The sequence below is a fragment of the Euleptes europaea genome, chromosome 12 (genome assembly GCF_029931775.1).
Source record: "Euleptes europaea isolate rEulEur1 chromosome 12, rEulEur1.hap1, whole genome shotgun sequence".
NCBI classification, from domain to species: domain Eukaryota; kingdom Metazoa; phylum Chordata; class Lepidosauria; order Squamata; family Sphaerodactylidae; genus Euleptes; species Euleptes europaea.
The window spans coordinates 3,737,191-3,753,196 of NC_079323.1; the positions used below are offsets into that span (position 1 = coordinate 3,737,191).

General features: G+C 49.1%; 1 protein-coding gene across 1 annotated transcript in view; it reads right to left on the reverse strand.

Moving 5' to 3' along the window:
- ARHGEF17 (Rho guanine nucleotide exchange factor 17) overlaps positions 1-16,006 on the reverse strand; it is a 161,763-nt gene that overhangs the window by 23,060 nt on the left and 122,697 nt on the right. Inside the window, exons 3-6 of the mRNA XM_056858830.1 lie at positions 14,247-14,429; positions 11,927-12,043; positions 10,664-10,756; positions 1,019-1,195 (exon numbers count right to left, since the gene is read on the reverse strand). Coding sequence (XP_056714808.1) covers positions 1,019-1,195; positions 10,664-10,756; positions 11,927-12,043; positions 14,247-14,429 — 570 coding nt within the window. The remainder of the gene's footprint in view (positions 1-1,018; positions 1,196-10,663; positions 10,757-11,926; positions 12,044-14,246; positions 14,430-16,006) is intronic.

Genomic DNA, 16,006 nt, shown 5'->3' on the forward strand with positions numbered 1-16,006 from the left:
TTCATTTTTGATAAGTTTGCTTTTTGGCCACAGTGCTGTTTTTTTTGTTTTTTGTTTTGCATAACTCACTGGTTCAGCACACGTTTTGGTTTGGATATAACCTCCAGGTGAGGCCTGGAGATCTCCCAGAATTATCATTGATCTCCAGGCAACAGAGATCAGTTCTTCTGGAGAAAATGGCTGCCCTGGAGGCACCTCTGTAAGCCATTACAGCCTTTTAAAGTTCCCTCCCCTTCCCCAAACCCACCTTTCCCAGGCTTCACCCCCAAATCTGCAGGAATTTCCCAACCTAAAGTTTGTAACCCTACTCTAGGCCTGGTGCAATTTTTTCCCCCTCTGGGCCCAGTAACATCCCCTGGGATCCCCTCTCAACCTCATGAGTCATGGAAAAATGCCTAATTTAGTCCTGACATGATCATGATCTATCGACCCACCACCCCGCTGATGTTGGAATAAATGGGGCAGCCATAAATAAATGGGGTTATAGAATCATAGAGTAGGAAGGGGCCATAGAGGCCATCTAGTCCAACCCCCTGCTCAATGCAGGATCAGCCTAGAGCATCCCTGACAAGTAATTGTCCAGCCTCTGCTTAAAGACTGCCAGTGAGGGGGAGCTGGGGAAGGCAATGGCAAACCATCCCGTAAAAACAGTCTGCCTAGGAAACGTCGGGATGTGACGTCACCCCATGGGTCAGTAATGACCCCGTGCTTGCACAGGGGACTACCTTTACCTTTTAAGGGGGAGCTCACCACCTCCTTAGGTAGCTGATTCCTCTGTCGAACAACTGTTACTGTAAAAATTTTTTTCCTAATACCCAGCCGGAACCTTTCCGCCCGCAATTTAAACCCATTATTGCGACTCCTCTCCTCTGCTGCCGTGTTGATCTAACTTCTCCAGGATCGGGGACAGAGGGTAGCGCTTGGGGAGAGAGTCTATTTACACATTTGTGCACACACACAAATAGGTGAGACTACACGAGCCAAGCTCTCAGGCGGGCGGCTTGGGAGAAAAACCTACGTCCTCCATTCCTTCGATGTGCGATTCGATCTCCTGGACGATGCGGGCGTTCCGCTCCACCTCCTCGGCGCTCTTCATCCCCTTGTTGATCCTCTCGGCCACTTGCTTGATGCTCCGCTGGGCCTCTATCAAGAACGGGTGGTCGGGATGTTCTTCGGGGGTGTGCTTCAGGAGGTCCTGTGGGGAGAAATCACAGTGGGAATTAGAGCGCCGGGGGGGTGCATGTTGGGAACGGCACACCGAACGGCTATCGCCATATGGTGTAGTTCTCTCGAAGTTGCACAGATTTCTTCCCCATCATTTATACTAGGCTGAGAATATTGTGGCCACTTTTGGAACCAACTGAACTTTCCGAACAGTCTCCCAAGGCAGACCCATGTAGAATGCATTGCAGCAGTCTAACCTGGATGTCGTCAGAACATAAGACAACTCTGTCCAGCTTTTCGAGGAAAGGCTGCTGCTTGTGCCAGGACCAATTCCACGACAAGGAAGGTGGCGGATTTTGAGGCAGGGCAATCTCCCAGCCCGTCTGCTGCCAGCCACCTGCTTCTACCCAGGAGAAAACCCTCCTTGTTCCCTGACCTCACACAGGCCTCTTTAAAAGCCAAGCAGCGCCTGCCACTTCCAGAATCCTTTCAAAAGTCCTTCTGCTTGCGGGAGGTCGGCAGCCATTTCTTGATGCTTGTTGCTGGAGCAACCCAAATTGCAGAAGAAGAGAGGAAACAATCTGGCTTTCAGGAAGGCCTCAACAGCTTGCGGTTTCAATGTGAAAGGGAGGAGAGTCAGAAAGCTATAAAAGAAGCTCATCTCCTCTGGCTTCTGGCTGGGAGGGGTGGGTGGGGGGCGACAGAGGCAGAACACACTGGACCACCATGGGCTGAAGGGGCTACTTCACAACCAAGTGTTTGCCTATAGACACAGATCTAGGATACCCAGGGTGTGTACTGCCTATTTTAGAGGGAGATGCCACTTGATTCTAAACAGGTTGAGTCTTCAAGCTCCACAAGGCTTCGTTACACAATGCAGAATTAAACTGTGGAACTCCCTGCCCCAGGATGTGGTGATGGCTGCCAACTTGGAAGGCTTTAAGAGGGGAGTGGACATGTTCATGGAGGAGAGGTCTATCCATGGCTACTAGTAAAAATGGGGACTAGTCATGATGTAGACCAAGGTCCATCAAGTCTAGCAGTCTGTTCACAGTGGCCAACCAGGTGCCTCTAGGAAGCCCACAAACAAGACGACTGCAGCAGCATCCTGCCCGTGTTCCACAGCACATAATGTAATAGGCATGCTCCTCTTATCCTGAAGAGAACAAGTATGCATCATGACTAGTATCCATTTTGACTAATAGCCATGGATAGCCCTCTCCTCCATGAACATGTCCACTCCCCACTTAAAGCCTTAAGAACATAAGGTCCATCAAGTCTAGCAGTCTGTTCACACAGTGGCCAACCAAGTGCCTCTAGGAAGCCCACAAGCAAGACGACTAAAGCAACACCATCCTGCCTGTGTTCCACAACACCTGATATCATAGGCCTGCTCCTCTGATCCTGGAGACAATAGGCCTGCATCATGACTAGTCTCCATTTTGACTAGTAGCCATGGATAGCCCTCTCCTCCATGAACAGGTCTGCTCCCCTCTTAAAGCCTTCCTTTGGCAGAAATCACCACATCCTGGGGCAGGGAGTTCCACAATTTAAGCATGCATTGTGTGAAGAAATACTTCCTTTTGTCTGTTTTGAATCTCTCACCCTCCTTCCTCGATCACTTTTTCCTGCGCCTGCTGGCTGATTCACACACAAACCACTCAGTGTGTCAGCGCTCAGTGACTAGTTATTTATTAATTCCCAAGCACTGAAGGAACACTGGCTGCGGTTCAAAATGATGCTCAATCACAGCGAGGCCCTGCCTGCTGGCATGCAAGCCAAGTGGTGAGTCACAGCCACACGCGTGGGACATGCAACCCCTTTCAAAAGCCTGCTGTCGGAGCCCAGATGCTCACAGGGGTGGCAAGCCTGCCTCTGGGTGGGGGCTTGCATTATTGATTTTTTTAAAAAATCCCTGCATGTAGAAATCTAGAGTGTCAAGGAGACAGCTGGACGAGAGGAGCTTTCTATTATGCGAGCACACTATGATATAAAAAGGGTGGTGTAATGATTAGAGCACAGGGGTCAAACATATGGCTCGTGGGCCGAATACGGTCCCTTGAGAGCTCTTATCCGGCCCCCGAGCTAGCCAAAGCAGCCACACACACCCCGCTCCTGATCTGGGTTGGGGAGCCTGCTGAGAGCTAGCCAGCCAAGGAAGCCAGCATTCCACTAGGCTGGGGCCACAGGTGAAAAGGCCCTGGCTCTGGTTGAGGACAGCCGGATGCTTTTTGAAGAGTTAAACACCCTCTCCCCTTCCCTACACAGCCCCGAGGCAAACTGAGGCTCCCATTTCCATTTCACAGTCTTCCTTTCACTCTGAGCAGTCCTCTGAGGTCTGTCCCACCTCTGCTACAGGTAGGGTTGCCAGGTCTCTCTTTGCCACCGGCGTGAGGTTTTTGGGGTGGAGCCTGAGGAGGGTGGGGTTTGGGGAGGGGAGGGGCTTCTATGCCATAAAGTCCAATTACCAAAGCGGCCAGCTAGTATTTGGAGGTTGGTAACCCTAGCTACAGGACACATTTTTAAACTTAGAGATGTCAGGGGTCGAACCCAGGACCCCTTCAGCACGGCCAAGCATCTGCTCTGCCACTGAGCTATGGAAAAGCCGGTTGGTTTCATGACAATCGATCCTTTCCCGGACTTCCTCGTGTCAGAGGCAGAGATGGGACCACACACCGTCTCCTGCCCTTGCCGGTGCCAGGGAAATTGGTTTCTGAGAAACCTGAAAGACTCTGAATGCAAAAGGGAATCTGCGCCGGGCCTCGGAGACTTTCCTATTAGAGGCTCTGAAGGCCATTCATCACCGAAAAGCAAATAAAGCTGGCTGGTTAATGGGCCAGCAGCAGAGTGCAAAACAGCCCAGCTCTTGGGTAATCGACATAATTCAATGCCAGCTCCTGTGGCACACAGTGAACATCAATCAGGACGCAACCAAGGCATTTAACCAAGGAGCGGGTTAAGACGCTTAGGGCTGTTTAGCTTGGAAAGAAGGTGGTTAAGGGGAGACAGGATCGAGGTCTGTAAAATTACGCATGGTATGGAGAGAGTGGACAGGAGAAACTTTCCTCCCTCTCTCATGATACCAGAACGCGGGAGTCATCTGCTGAAGCTGGAGGGTTTCAAACTAGATAAAAGGAAGTATTTCTTCACACAACGCATCGCTAAACTGTGGAACTCCCTGCCCCAGGATGTGGTGATGGCCGCCAACTTGGAAGGCTTTAAGAGGGGAGTGGACATGTTCATGGAGAAGAGGGCTATTCATGGCTACTAGTTAAAATGGATACTAGTCATGATGCATACCTATTCTCTCCACGATCAGAGGAGCATGCCGAATATATTAGGTGCTGTAAAACACAGGCAGGATGCTGCTGCAGTCGTCTTGCTTGTGGACCTGGCTGGCCACTGTGTGAACAGACTGCTGGACTTGATGGACCTCGGTCTGATCCAGCATGACCTTTCTTATGTTCATTGCTGGGGACTGGGGCGGGCAGCTCTCTCTGCAGCTGTCATTTGAAGGCCGGAAGGAAGACCTGAGGGGGTCTCTCTTCAGCCAGTACCCCTCCCCTTCGCTAGCATTTTAGCAGGTCCCGGATTGTCTGCTACTGGACATCATGTTCCTGCCAGAAGCTGCTCTGCCTTTTCTCAGTGCTCTGTGCAGTTTTCCCTCTTCTGCTTTTCTCCTGTCGTTCTGGGATCCGTCTCTAACTAAACAAACATTTCAGGCCGGAAACATCTCTCTCCCCCCACCCCACCGATTTCCCAACCACTAGAGGAGTTGGGTTCATAAAATCCTACTCCAGGCATGTCTGTAAATGTTAGAAATTTGGTGAATGTTAGTATTTACTGGTAACTCTTAAGACTCCCAGAGGGAAACGAAAAGAACATTCTGACATTTACTAGTAAATCTCCAAAACCCAGCGTTCTCAGTAAATAACACAGCAGCAGAAAAAGTCGGATGGGTCCGATCGAAGGTACAACTGCGCCAGTGACCTGTTCTAATAATGGTCAGTCGGTAGCCTTTGTAGGAGACATGGCGACAACAGACTTCCTCTGATATCTGTCCCCAGTATTTAGAGGTATACTGCCTCTGAATATGGAGGATCACATGAACACATGAAGCTGCCTTATACTGAATCAGACTCACGGTCCATTAAAGTCAGTATTGTCTACTCAGACTGGCAGTGGCATTTCCAGGGTCTCAGGCTAGAGGTCTTTCACATCACATGCTTGCCTAGTCCCTTTAACTGGAGGTGCCGGGGATTGAACCTGGGACCTTCTGCAGGCCAAGCAGGTGCACCATCACTGAGCCACAGCCCCTCCCCTAATTTATCATGATGAATAGGCTTACCCTGCATCAACCAGTCTAACTCTTTTTCTAATGTCATCCCAGCCTGTGAGCACTGCTATATTACTATGGAGTTCCATAACCTATTTATGGGCTGAATAAAGAAGTATTTTTATGTCAAAATATCAGCCGTCGTTTCCCTCTCCCCCAAAAGGAATCAAAGGCAAATTTCTTGACTCAAGCACTTCTCCTTATCCCATACATTTTATCCCACACTTCCTCCAAGGAGGCCAAGGCAGTGTTCCCCTTCACCATTTTATCTTCACAACAACCTTGAGAGGTAGAATAAGCTGAGACAGAGTGAGTGACCGGCCCAAAGTCATCCAGCAACGTGCGTAGCTGAGTAGGGGTTTGAATTCAGGACTTGGCCTGGTGTTCTGACCACCAGACCACACTGACTTCTGACATTTCCCACTACACTTGGCTCTTAACATCTTAAGAGTCACCAGTTTTTGACATTAAGCATGACATCCATGCACATCCATACCACACAGCACACATGCTGAAAGAGGTTCCACTCATGCTAGTCCCAGCGGCAGACAGTATCTGGTCGGCAGAGGATTTGCGGGTGTGTAAATGTTATGACATCGCCCCTCCAAGTAGAAGAAGAGTTGGCTTTTACACCCCGCTTTTCCCTACCTTTAAACTGGCCTATGAAGTCCTTCCGTTCCCCTCCCCACAACAGACACCTTGTGAGGCAGGTGGGGCTGAGAGAGTTTGGAGAGAACTGTGACTGGCCCAAGGTCACCCAGCGGGCTTCAGGTGGAGGAGTGGGGAATCGAACCTGGTTCACCAGATTAGGGTCCGCCACTCTTAACCACTACACCCATGCTGGCTCTCAATAAGTACTGACCAGGGCCAACCCTGCTTAGCTTCTGAGAACTGACGAGATCAGGCTAGCCTGGTCCATCTTTGGTGTGCACCCAGCTATGTGCACAGATGGAGTCAGCTGAGCTAGTCCAGACGTCCAGCTAGTCCAAACCTCTGAGGTTTCCCAGGACGGGTGAAGCTGACACGATCCAGATCCTTCCTGGGCAAGCGCAGAGCCAGCCAGGGCCCACAGAACAATGGCCACCTTCTTTTACCAGTCCCGCTCCAGAGACCAAAATCGTGCAGCTTTCCCCACCACTGGTATCCATTCCAGGAAAAGTTCTCCCTGCCCTGTGTCACTGCTACAGCGTGGTGTAGTGGTTAAGAGCGGTGGTTTGGAGTGGTGGACTCCGATCTGGAGAACTGGGTTTGATTCCCTGCTCCTCCACATAGGGTTGCCATGTCCCTCTTTGCCACCGGCGGGAGGTTTTTGGGGTGGAGCCTGGGGAAAGAAGGGTTTGGAGAGGGGAGGGACTGCAACGCCATAGAGTCCAATTGCCAAAGCGGCCATTTTTCTCCAGGTGTACTGATCTCTATCGGCTGGAGATCAGTTGTAACAGCAGATCTCCAGCGAGTACCTGGAGGTTGGCAACCACACCTCCACATGAGCGACGGAGGCTAATCTGGTGAACCGGGATCGATCCCCCACTCCTACGCATGAAGCCAGCTGGGTGACCATGGGCTAGTCACAGCTCTCTTAGAGCTCTCTCAGCCCCACCTACCTCACAGGGTGTCTGTGGTGGGGAGGGGGAGGGAGATTGTAAGCCGGACCCTGAAGTGGTGGAGAAAGTCAGCATATAAAAACCAACTTCTTCTTTTTTTCAAGCTATAGAATCAGGGCCAGAAAAATAAAAGATGACAGTCCCACTTAGGAATGTCTAGTACGGAAACAGAAAACAGGAGTATTCCCCCCAACCCCCGTCTCTTGGGATAGTTGCAATGGGAAAAGAGCTTCTTGCAGACTTCGAAGGGACAGCTTCCCAGCGTTTGGCCTTTGACGCTTCCCTCCTCCTCATGGGTAAGGTAACCCATACCTCTCAGGCTTGCTCTGCACAGTATCAGAGCGTAGATTGCTTAATAATAATAATAATCTCCTGGACTCGATTCAGAGCAGAAGCCTCCTGTTTCTTGTCCTGGCTGCGTGAATAAAATCCGCGCTGGCTGACTCAAGCTTTCTCCGCTTGCAGGCAATCGTCACAGAAACAAAGAAGAAGAAGAAGAGCTGGTTTTTATATGCCGACTTTCTCTACCGCTTAAGGGAGACTCAAACCGACTTACAATCACCTTCCTTTCCCCTCCCCACAACAGACACCCAGTGAGGTAGGTGGGGCTGAGACAGCTCAACCCACCGAACAGGATTGAGGTGCAGATAAAATGGAGGAAGGCGGAATGGTGTAGTAAGCTGCTTTGGATTCCCACCGGGGAGAAAAGTAGAGTATAAATAGGAAAATAAATAAATGAAATAAACATCCTGAGTGGTGAACTAAACAGATGTGTTCACCGTTATGAGACACTTCCCTTGGTTCCAATAAATGGGTGTCTTGGATTTCTTCCCAACTTTGCAATTAACATAGTCAAATCTATGGATCCTTAAATCTGGAGACTGGAGCGATGAACAGACCACTGGTCTGATCCAGCAGGGCTCTTCTTCAGCATATTGACAATCAGGCTGCAAACCTATTCCCACTACAATTGTCCCTACACAGCTAACCGTCTGGCCACAGTAACTTGCTTGCGTGTCCAGAGAACATCTCCTTGCAGCTTTTGCAAGCTGTGCAGGTTCCTTTACTCGCTGCAGAACCTGTATTTTTAAAGCTTAGGTCTGTTCCTTGCCCGAATTTATGTCGATTTTCCTGCACAACATGCTTGATTCCCTCGGACTGCTCGGATTGTGCAGATCGGGGCTACCCCATGATGAAGTTTCCCTCCTCTCTGGCTTCCGGGTGTCTCGGCTGCTCCAGAGTGAGTGACGGCTCTTTCCTGGAATCCGATCCAAGCTGGTCGCTCTGACTCAGGCATGTGAATCATCCCAAGAATGCTGCGTGCGGAATAGCAATCTGTCACTGCAGCCCACTAATGCAGGGATGCAGAAGAGCGGCTCGGCTTTGTCCCTGGGGGACACCTCGCATGGTTTGTAGGATTAAATTACCTAGGGAAGGTCTCCCTGTGACCAAGTTCTATGAACTGAGGGGAGAGGGGAAATGAGCAAAGAATGTTGTGGCCTTATGTAATTTGCACTAATTTTATTGGGTTTGGGGCAGGGGGATGGGGGAGGGGCTGTTCGTTCACAAAGAGGAAGAATTAATTCATCCCCTCTCTACAGTAAGGAGTGGCGGAAAGCTCCATCAAGCTGCAGCTGACTTACGGAGCTGACTAGGGAGAGGCCATGGCCCAGTGGTAGAGCATCTGCTTGGCATGCAGAAGGTCCCAGGTTCAATCCCAGGCACCTCCAGTTAAAGGGACTAGGCAGGTAGGTGACGTGAAAGACCTCTGCCTGAGACCCTGGAGAGCCGCTGCCGGTCTGATTCAGTAAAAGGCAGCTTCGTGTGTTGATGTGTTTGTGTAGGGTTACTAAGGCAAGAGAAGTTCAGAGGTGGTTCAACACTCCCTGCCCCTGCGTAGCAACCCTGCACTTCCTTGGTAGTCTCCCCTCAAGCACAAACTAGGGCCGACCCTGCTTAGCTTCCAAGATCTGATGGGTTAGCCTGGGCCATCCAGGTCAGGGCGCAAGGTAACTACATTCTTAATATTAATTCAGCTGACTCCCTCTAAGTAAGGCTGAGTAAGAAGAAGGCTGATGAACTTAACTCTTACCAAGAGCTAAGCGTTTTCTTTCTTTCTTTTTAAATTAATGTTACTAGTCCCAATGGGCTTGCTAAATGTGCATGTCATTTGTAACTGTTCCAAGGAAGGAATATGTGGGCTAACCAGGCACATGGATGCTCCACTGGCACTGTGAATCCCTCTGCATTTGAGGCAGCAACGAGAACTCCATTACCATGCGGAAGCAGCCCTGTGAGGCAGGTTAGTGACCGACGGGGATATAAGTGAGGCAGGGCCGGAGCCAGTCACTTTTGCACCCTAGGCAAGGCTAACTACTCATGCTAACCAATTTTCAAAAACAGATGTCTTGTAGAAAAATAAAAGCACAAAACTTCTTATTAGACATTATAATTAATTATATTCCATAGCACTGTTGTGGTACTTACCTTAAAATAAAAAATATACATTGCCAGTTGCCTTTTTTTCAAGAAACGAATTGGTTTAAAACTGTGTCCCTCGGGCCAGTTCTGCGCCCCTCTGAGGTCTGCGCCCTAGGCAACCGCCTAGTTCACCTAATGGTAGCACCGGCGCTGAAGCAAGGCCATGCCTGGAACTTCACAGTTGTGTGGCGATCCAAACACAGATCTTCACTGCACAAGTCCCAGTCTCAGCTCACTTCACTGTACTGGCTATTTCCCCATTTGTTTGTTTTTCATCCATCCATCCACCCACCCACCCACCCATCCATCCATCCATCCATCCATCCATCCATCCATCCATCCATCCAATCATAGCTTTGGAAGGGACCACCAGGGTCATCTAGTCCAACCCCTTGCACAATGCAGGAAATTCACAACTACCTCCCACCCCCACACACACCTCCAGTGACCCCTACTCCATGCCCAGAAGATGTCCAAGATGCCCTCCCTCTCGTGATCTGCCTAAGGTCACAGAATCAGCATTGCTGACAGATGGCCATCTAGCCTCTGCTTAAAAACCTCCAGGGAAGGAGAGCTCACCACCTCCCGAGGAAGCCTGTTCCACTGAGGAACCGCTCTAACTGTTAGAAAGTTCTTCCTAATGTCTAGACGGAAACTCTTTTGATTTAATTTCAACCAGTTGATTCTGGTCCGACCTTCTGGGGCAACAGAAAACAACTCAGCACCCTCCACTCTATGACAGCCCTTCAAGTACTTGAAGATGGTTATCATATCCCCTTTCAGTCTTCTCCTCATCAGGCTATACATTCATTCATTCATTCATTCATTCATTCATTCATTCATTCATTCAATGTACACCCTGCCTTTCTTCCCCAATAACTACACAAGGCATTAAAGAGCATTAAAATAATAACTTTTGCACAGATCTCAAAAAAAGGAGTGGATGACACAGCCTTTAAAGCAGATAGGCAGCAACGGGCAAATGGACCACACTCCCGGGCATTTCAACGGTGCTTGCGTAGGATTGAATCTGGATTGTATCTGGCATAACCCAGCACAGATCCCCTCTGCTTGAGCTCACCTTGACCAGGAGCTCGTAGCGTGGGATCCGTTGCACTGGCTTGATCATGAGGTCCGAGAGCGCCTGCTTCTCCTTGTTCTCCCTCATGCTTTGCTGGAGAAGGAACAAAGAAAGAAAAACCAACATATAAATCCAATTCTACATTGGTGTCCACACGTATGGGGTGAAGTTGTGCACGTGCAAGAGTGAAGAGCGAAACAGTGAACACGTGAACGCACATGAAGCTGCCTTATATGGAATCAAATTCACAGTGGGTAGCCATGTTAGTCTGTCTGCAGTAGTAGAAAAGAGCAAGAGTCCAGTAGCACCTTAAAGACTAACAAAAATATTTTCTGGCAGGGTATGAGCTTTCGTGAGCCACAGCTCACTTCTTCAAATCAATATGGATTCAGATTTATATGGAATCAGACCCTTGGTCCATCAAAGTCAGTATTGTCTACTCTGACTGGCAGCGGCTCTCCAGGGTCTCAGACAGAAGTCTGTCCCATCATCTACTTGCCTAGTCCCTTTAACCGGAGATGCCAGGGATTGAACCTGAGACCTTCTGCATATCAAGCAGAGGCTCTACCACTGAGCCACAGCCCCTCTTCATGGCTCTCCAGGGTCTCAGGCTGAGGTCTTTTCCATCACCTACTTGCCTAGTTCCTTTAACTGGAGATGCCAGGGATTGAACCTGGGACCTTCTGCATGCCAAGCAGAGGCTCTACCACTGAGCCACAGCCCAGAGGTCTCATGAGACAAACAGACTCTGAGGTTAATCCAAGAACAACAGATTGCTCTAGACTTATGGGAATGGGGCTGGCCCAACTACAGAGGTAAACTAGGCCTGGGGGCCCCACCCAGTACTTGTAGGGGCCCCTTCCTCAAGGATGGATGCTAAAGACGAAAATGAGAAAACAGCATCTTGGGAAAATCAACTATTTAATATGCCACTGATGTGCATTTAAGCATGCAGAAAAAACACACTGGGGTGGAGGGGGGTACACATTTTTTCTCAGTTTAGCAGAGCAAAAAAATAAGGAGCTTCCCTGTCAGGGGGAGGATATCATGTGCACCTGCCTGAGATTTAAGCAAGGATGTCAGATTGCAACCCAGAGATTCTCCCTTAACTTATCTCGAAATCAGAAGTCGGATGGGCAGTGAGAGAAGGCTGGGGTTTGTGACAGAACTTCAGAGCTGGGGGTTGCAGATTTGAGGGTAGTTGGAGCTCAGCTGCCTTCTATTTTACAAAGAAAACAATGGGGGGTGAGAACCACGTCATACCTCCAGAAACTTCATGAACGCCGGCCTGGCTTCTTTGGCGATCCTCACGGCATCTTTGGCATTGAGGAAGTTATCGATGTAGGCGGAGTAAATGTTCACGAGGATTTCCTTGGAAAACTAGAGGAACGGCCAAGAGGTTTTGATTAGAGATCTGGACATTGCATTCCAATGATGTCAGACATGGATAGGGTTGCCAGGTCCTGCCTGGCAGCCAGCGGGAGGGTTTTGGGGTGAGGCAGCATCCCAGGAGACAAATTAAAAAGAAAAATAAGGCTGAGACACGCAACAGGCCCTCTGTGAAGTCGACTCTGCACCCTCCAAGAAGATGTGGCTTGCGTACTGACAGATGGCAATTTCAGTCCTGCTTATTTTTCCTCTCCTACCATAAGAACATAAGAAAGGCCCTGCTGGATCAGACCCAGGCCCATCAAGTCCAGCAGTCTGCTCATACAGTGGCCAACCAGGTGCCTCTAGGAAGCCCACAAACAAGACAACTGCAGCAGCACCATCCTGCCTGTGTTCCAAGGCATCTGATATAACAGGCATGCTCCTCTGATCCTGGAGAGAATAGGTATGCATCATGACTAGAATCCATTTTAACTAGTAGCCATGAATACCCCTTTCCTCCATGAACATGTCCACTCCCCTCTTAAAGCCTTCCAAGTTGGCAGCCATCACCACATCCTGGGGCAGGGAGTTCCACAATTTAACTATGCATTGTGTGAAAAAATACTTCCTTTTATCTGTTTTGAATCTCTCACCCTCCAGCTTCAGCAGATGACCCTGCATTCTAGTATTATGGGAGAGGGAGAGATACCCAGTATCTGTTATGCATCCTTTCTAAGAAGACGGCTCTCAAGAGAAAAGGACAAAAGAAAGAGAGAATCATAGAATCACAGAGCTGGAAGGGACCACCAGGGTCATCTAGTCTAACCCCTGCACAATGTAGGAAATTCACAACTACCTCCCACACACACACACTGTGACCCCTACTCCATGCCCAGAAGATGGCCAAGATGCCCTCCCTCTCATCATCTGCCTATGGTCATAGAAGCAGCATTGCTGACAGATGGCCATCTAACCTCTGTTAGAAACCTCCAGGGAAGGAGAGCTCACCACCTCCCTAGGAAGCCTGTTCCACTGAGGAACTGCTCTAACTGTCAGAAAATTCTTCCTAATGTCTAGACGGAAACTCTTTGGATTTAATTTCAGCCCGCTGATTCTGGTCCGACCTTCTGGGGCAACAGAAAACAACTTGGCACCCTGCTCTCTGTGACAGCCCTTCAAGTACTTGAAGATGGTTCTCATATCACCTCTCAGTCTTCTCTTCTTCAGGCTAAAGAGAGAGAGGCAGGAAGGGAAGGAGAGCCCAAGAAGGTTGGCAAATTGTTAGGGACTGATGAGGATTTATTTGAGGGCAGGAAACCAGCCATCTCTCCAAGCGCCAGGCTCTTGGAACCAAACCAAAATCGACCTCTCGACTTTGAAACTGATGTGCCAGGCCGACTTGGCAGTGCACACACATTCTTCACTGCAAGCTGTGCTTAGCCTTTGGAAATGCCCAGCAGGCAATCGGTGAGCTTCTGACAGTTCCTCAGTGGAACAGGCTTCCTCGGGAGGTGGTGGGCTCTCCTTCCTTGGATGTTTTTAAGCAGAGGCTAGATGGCCATCTGTCAGCAATGCTGATTCTGTTAACTTAGGCAGATCACGAGAGGGAGGGCAGGAAGATTTGCGTCAGTGTTTGGCTCTTGTGGCCCTTTCTTGCATGCCCAGAGTAGTGCCGATTGCCATTTTGGGTCAGGAAGCAGTTTTCCTCCAGGCCAGATTGGCCTGGGATCCTGGTGGGTTCCCCCTCACCTTCTGGGCATGGAGTAGGGGTCACTGGGGGTGTGGGGGTGTGGAGGGGATGTAGTTGTGAATTTTCTGCGTTGTGCAGGGGGTTGGACTAGATGACCCTGGTGGTCCCTTCCAACGCTAGGATTCTATGATTCCAACAATGCACAGTGGCACTGATTATGTGCCAGAAAATACAGCATCTCAAGAGGAACATCTTTATTTTTAAAAACAAAACAAAAGTTTCTAGTCCTCATGGATGCATCCGCAGGTTTGGCAACATGGGAGCAGTGCCTGGTGAAATCTCAGAAACCAGATGTGGGCTGTACAGAAGGAACAGAATAATAGATTTCAGAAGTCAGGTGGTTATCAGGTGTCAGGGTTATCAAGTGAGCTCCCTCTGCCCCACCTCTTGGTTCTTCGGCTGCAGTCGGAGTTCTGGAAACGGGGGGATGTGCATTTTGCCGGGTCAGATGGCTGTACTCACAGACTGTACCAGGATGTCTCCCACTTTCTGCTTCTCGTGCCAGTTCTGCACGCACTCGCTGATCTGCTCCAGGAACTCCTCGTGATGTTCCAAAAGCTCAGGGATCTGATCGAAGATCTCGTCAACCAAGGAAGGGTCACAGAGGATGGAGTTGTCGGGCTGCTTCAAGGGCTTCATGTAACCCTGGAACAGGAGGGAAGGAGAGAGAAAAGAACCAATATAATATAATTTTCTAACAGAGTGGTTTCTCAGTGGAACAAGCTTCCTCGGGAGGTGGGGAGCTCTCCTTCCCTGGAGGTTTTAAATGGCCACTTGTCAGTAATGCTGATTCTATGACCTTAGGCAGATTGTGAAAGGGAGGGCATCTTGGCCATCTTCTGGGCATGGAGTAGGGGTCGCTGGGGGTGTGTGGGGGAGGTAGTTGTGAATTTCCTCCATTGTGCAGGGGGTTGGACTAGATGACCCTGGTGGTCCCTTCCAACTCTATGATTCTATGATTCTTTAAACCAAGAATTCACATGAACAAAAATGACATCAATCCTAAAGTTCATCCCTTGTACCTTTTGGAAAGCGACTGGGTCATAGAATCATAGAGTTGGAAGGTACCACCAGGGTCATCTAGTCCAACCCCCTGTACAATGCAGGACATTCACAACTACCTCCCCCCACACCCCAGTGACCCCTACTCCATGCCCAGAAGATGGCCAAGATGCCCTCCCTCTCATCATCTGCCTAAGGTCATAGAATCAGCATTGCTGACAGATGGCCATCTAGCCTCTGCTTAAAAACCTCCAGGGAAGGAGAGCTCTGGCGTCTCTTTGATGCCACATGGTGAGCCACACAGTGGAGAGAGAAGAGGAAGGTTATGCGTCTGATTTTCCATAACAAACTTTTTCCATGCGAAAAAGGCCTGCGTTGGGGACGGAGGCCAAATGTGCCTTTCTCCATAACTCTTTGCTGGTGTTTGCATCCTTGTTTCAAATGAACACATGAAGCTGCCTTCTACTGAATCGGACCCTTGGTTCATCAAAGTCAGTATTGTCTACTCAGACTGGCAGCGGCTCTCCAGGGTCTCAGGCAGAGGTCTTTCAGATTCCCTACTTGCCTAGCCCCTTTAACTGGAGATGCCAAGGATTGAACCCGGGATCTCCCGCATGCCAAGCAGATGCTCTACCACTGAGCCACAGCCCCTCTGGAATGGCTGCTTCCTGCTCCAAAGTGAGTGTCTGCCGAATTGCCCCCCCTTTAAAATTGTTATTAAATAACAGTAACCTACAAAAAGTATCCTCAAATAACAACTGCTCTCATGTTTCCTTCCCTTTATTAATTTAAATTTTAATATTAATAATGCTTACTTAATAACACATTACAACCATCTTTCTATTGCAGATATCCATGTATCCAAACAGACAGAAAAACATCTTTATAATATTATCCAAATCGCTAAATTGAAATATAAATCTCAAAATGATAATGCCCAGGGCTGCACTGATTCTATTGTTTTAATATTATTCCAGTATTTTATAAATAAGAGCCATCTTTGTATAAATAATTTCTGTGCAGAAAATCTCTTTTCTTCTCTTTGCCTGTGTGACGTAATTTTATCCATCAGCATAAATATACCAACATCTCCTGAGCCAAGACGCGACAGAGGGACGCCTCTTTTGATTCCGCTGCTTGGCCACCAACATCCTTGCTGCCGAAATCAAATTCCTTAATAACCATCTTTCCTCTCCATCTGCTGGAGTATATACCAAACA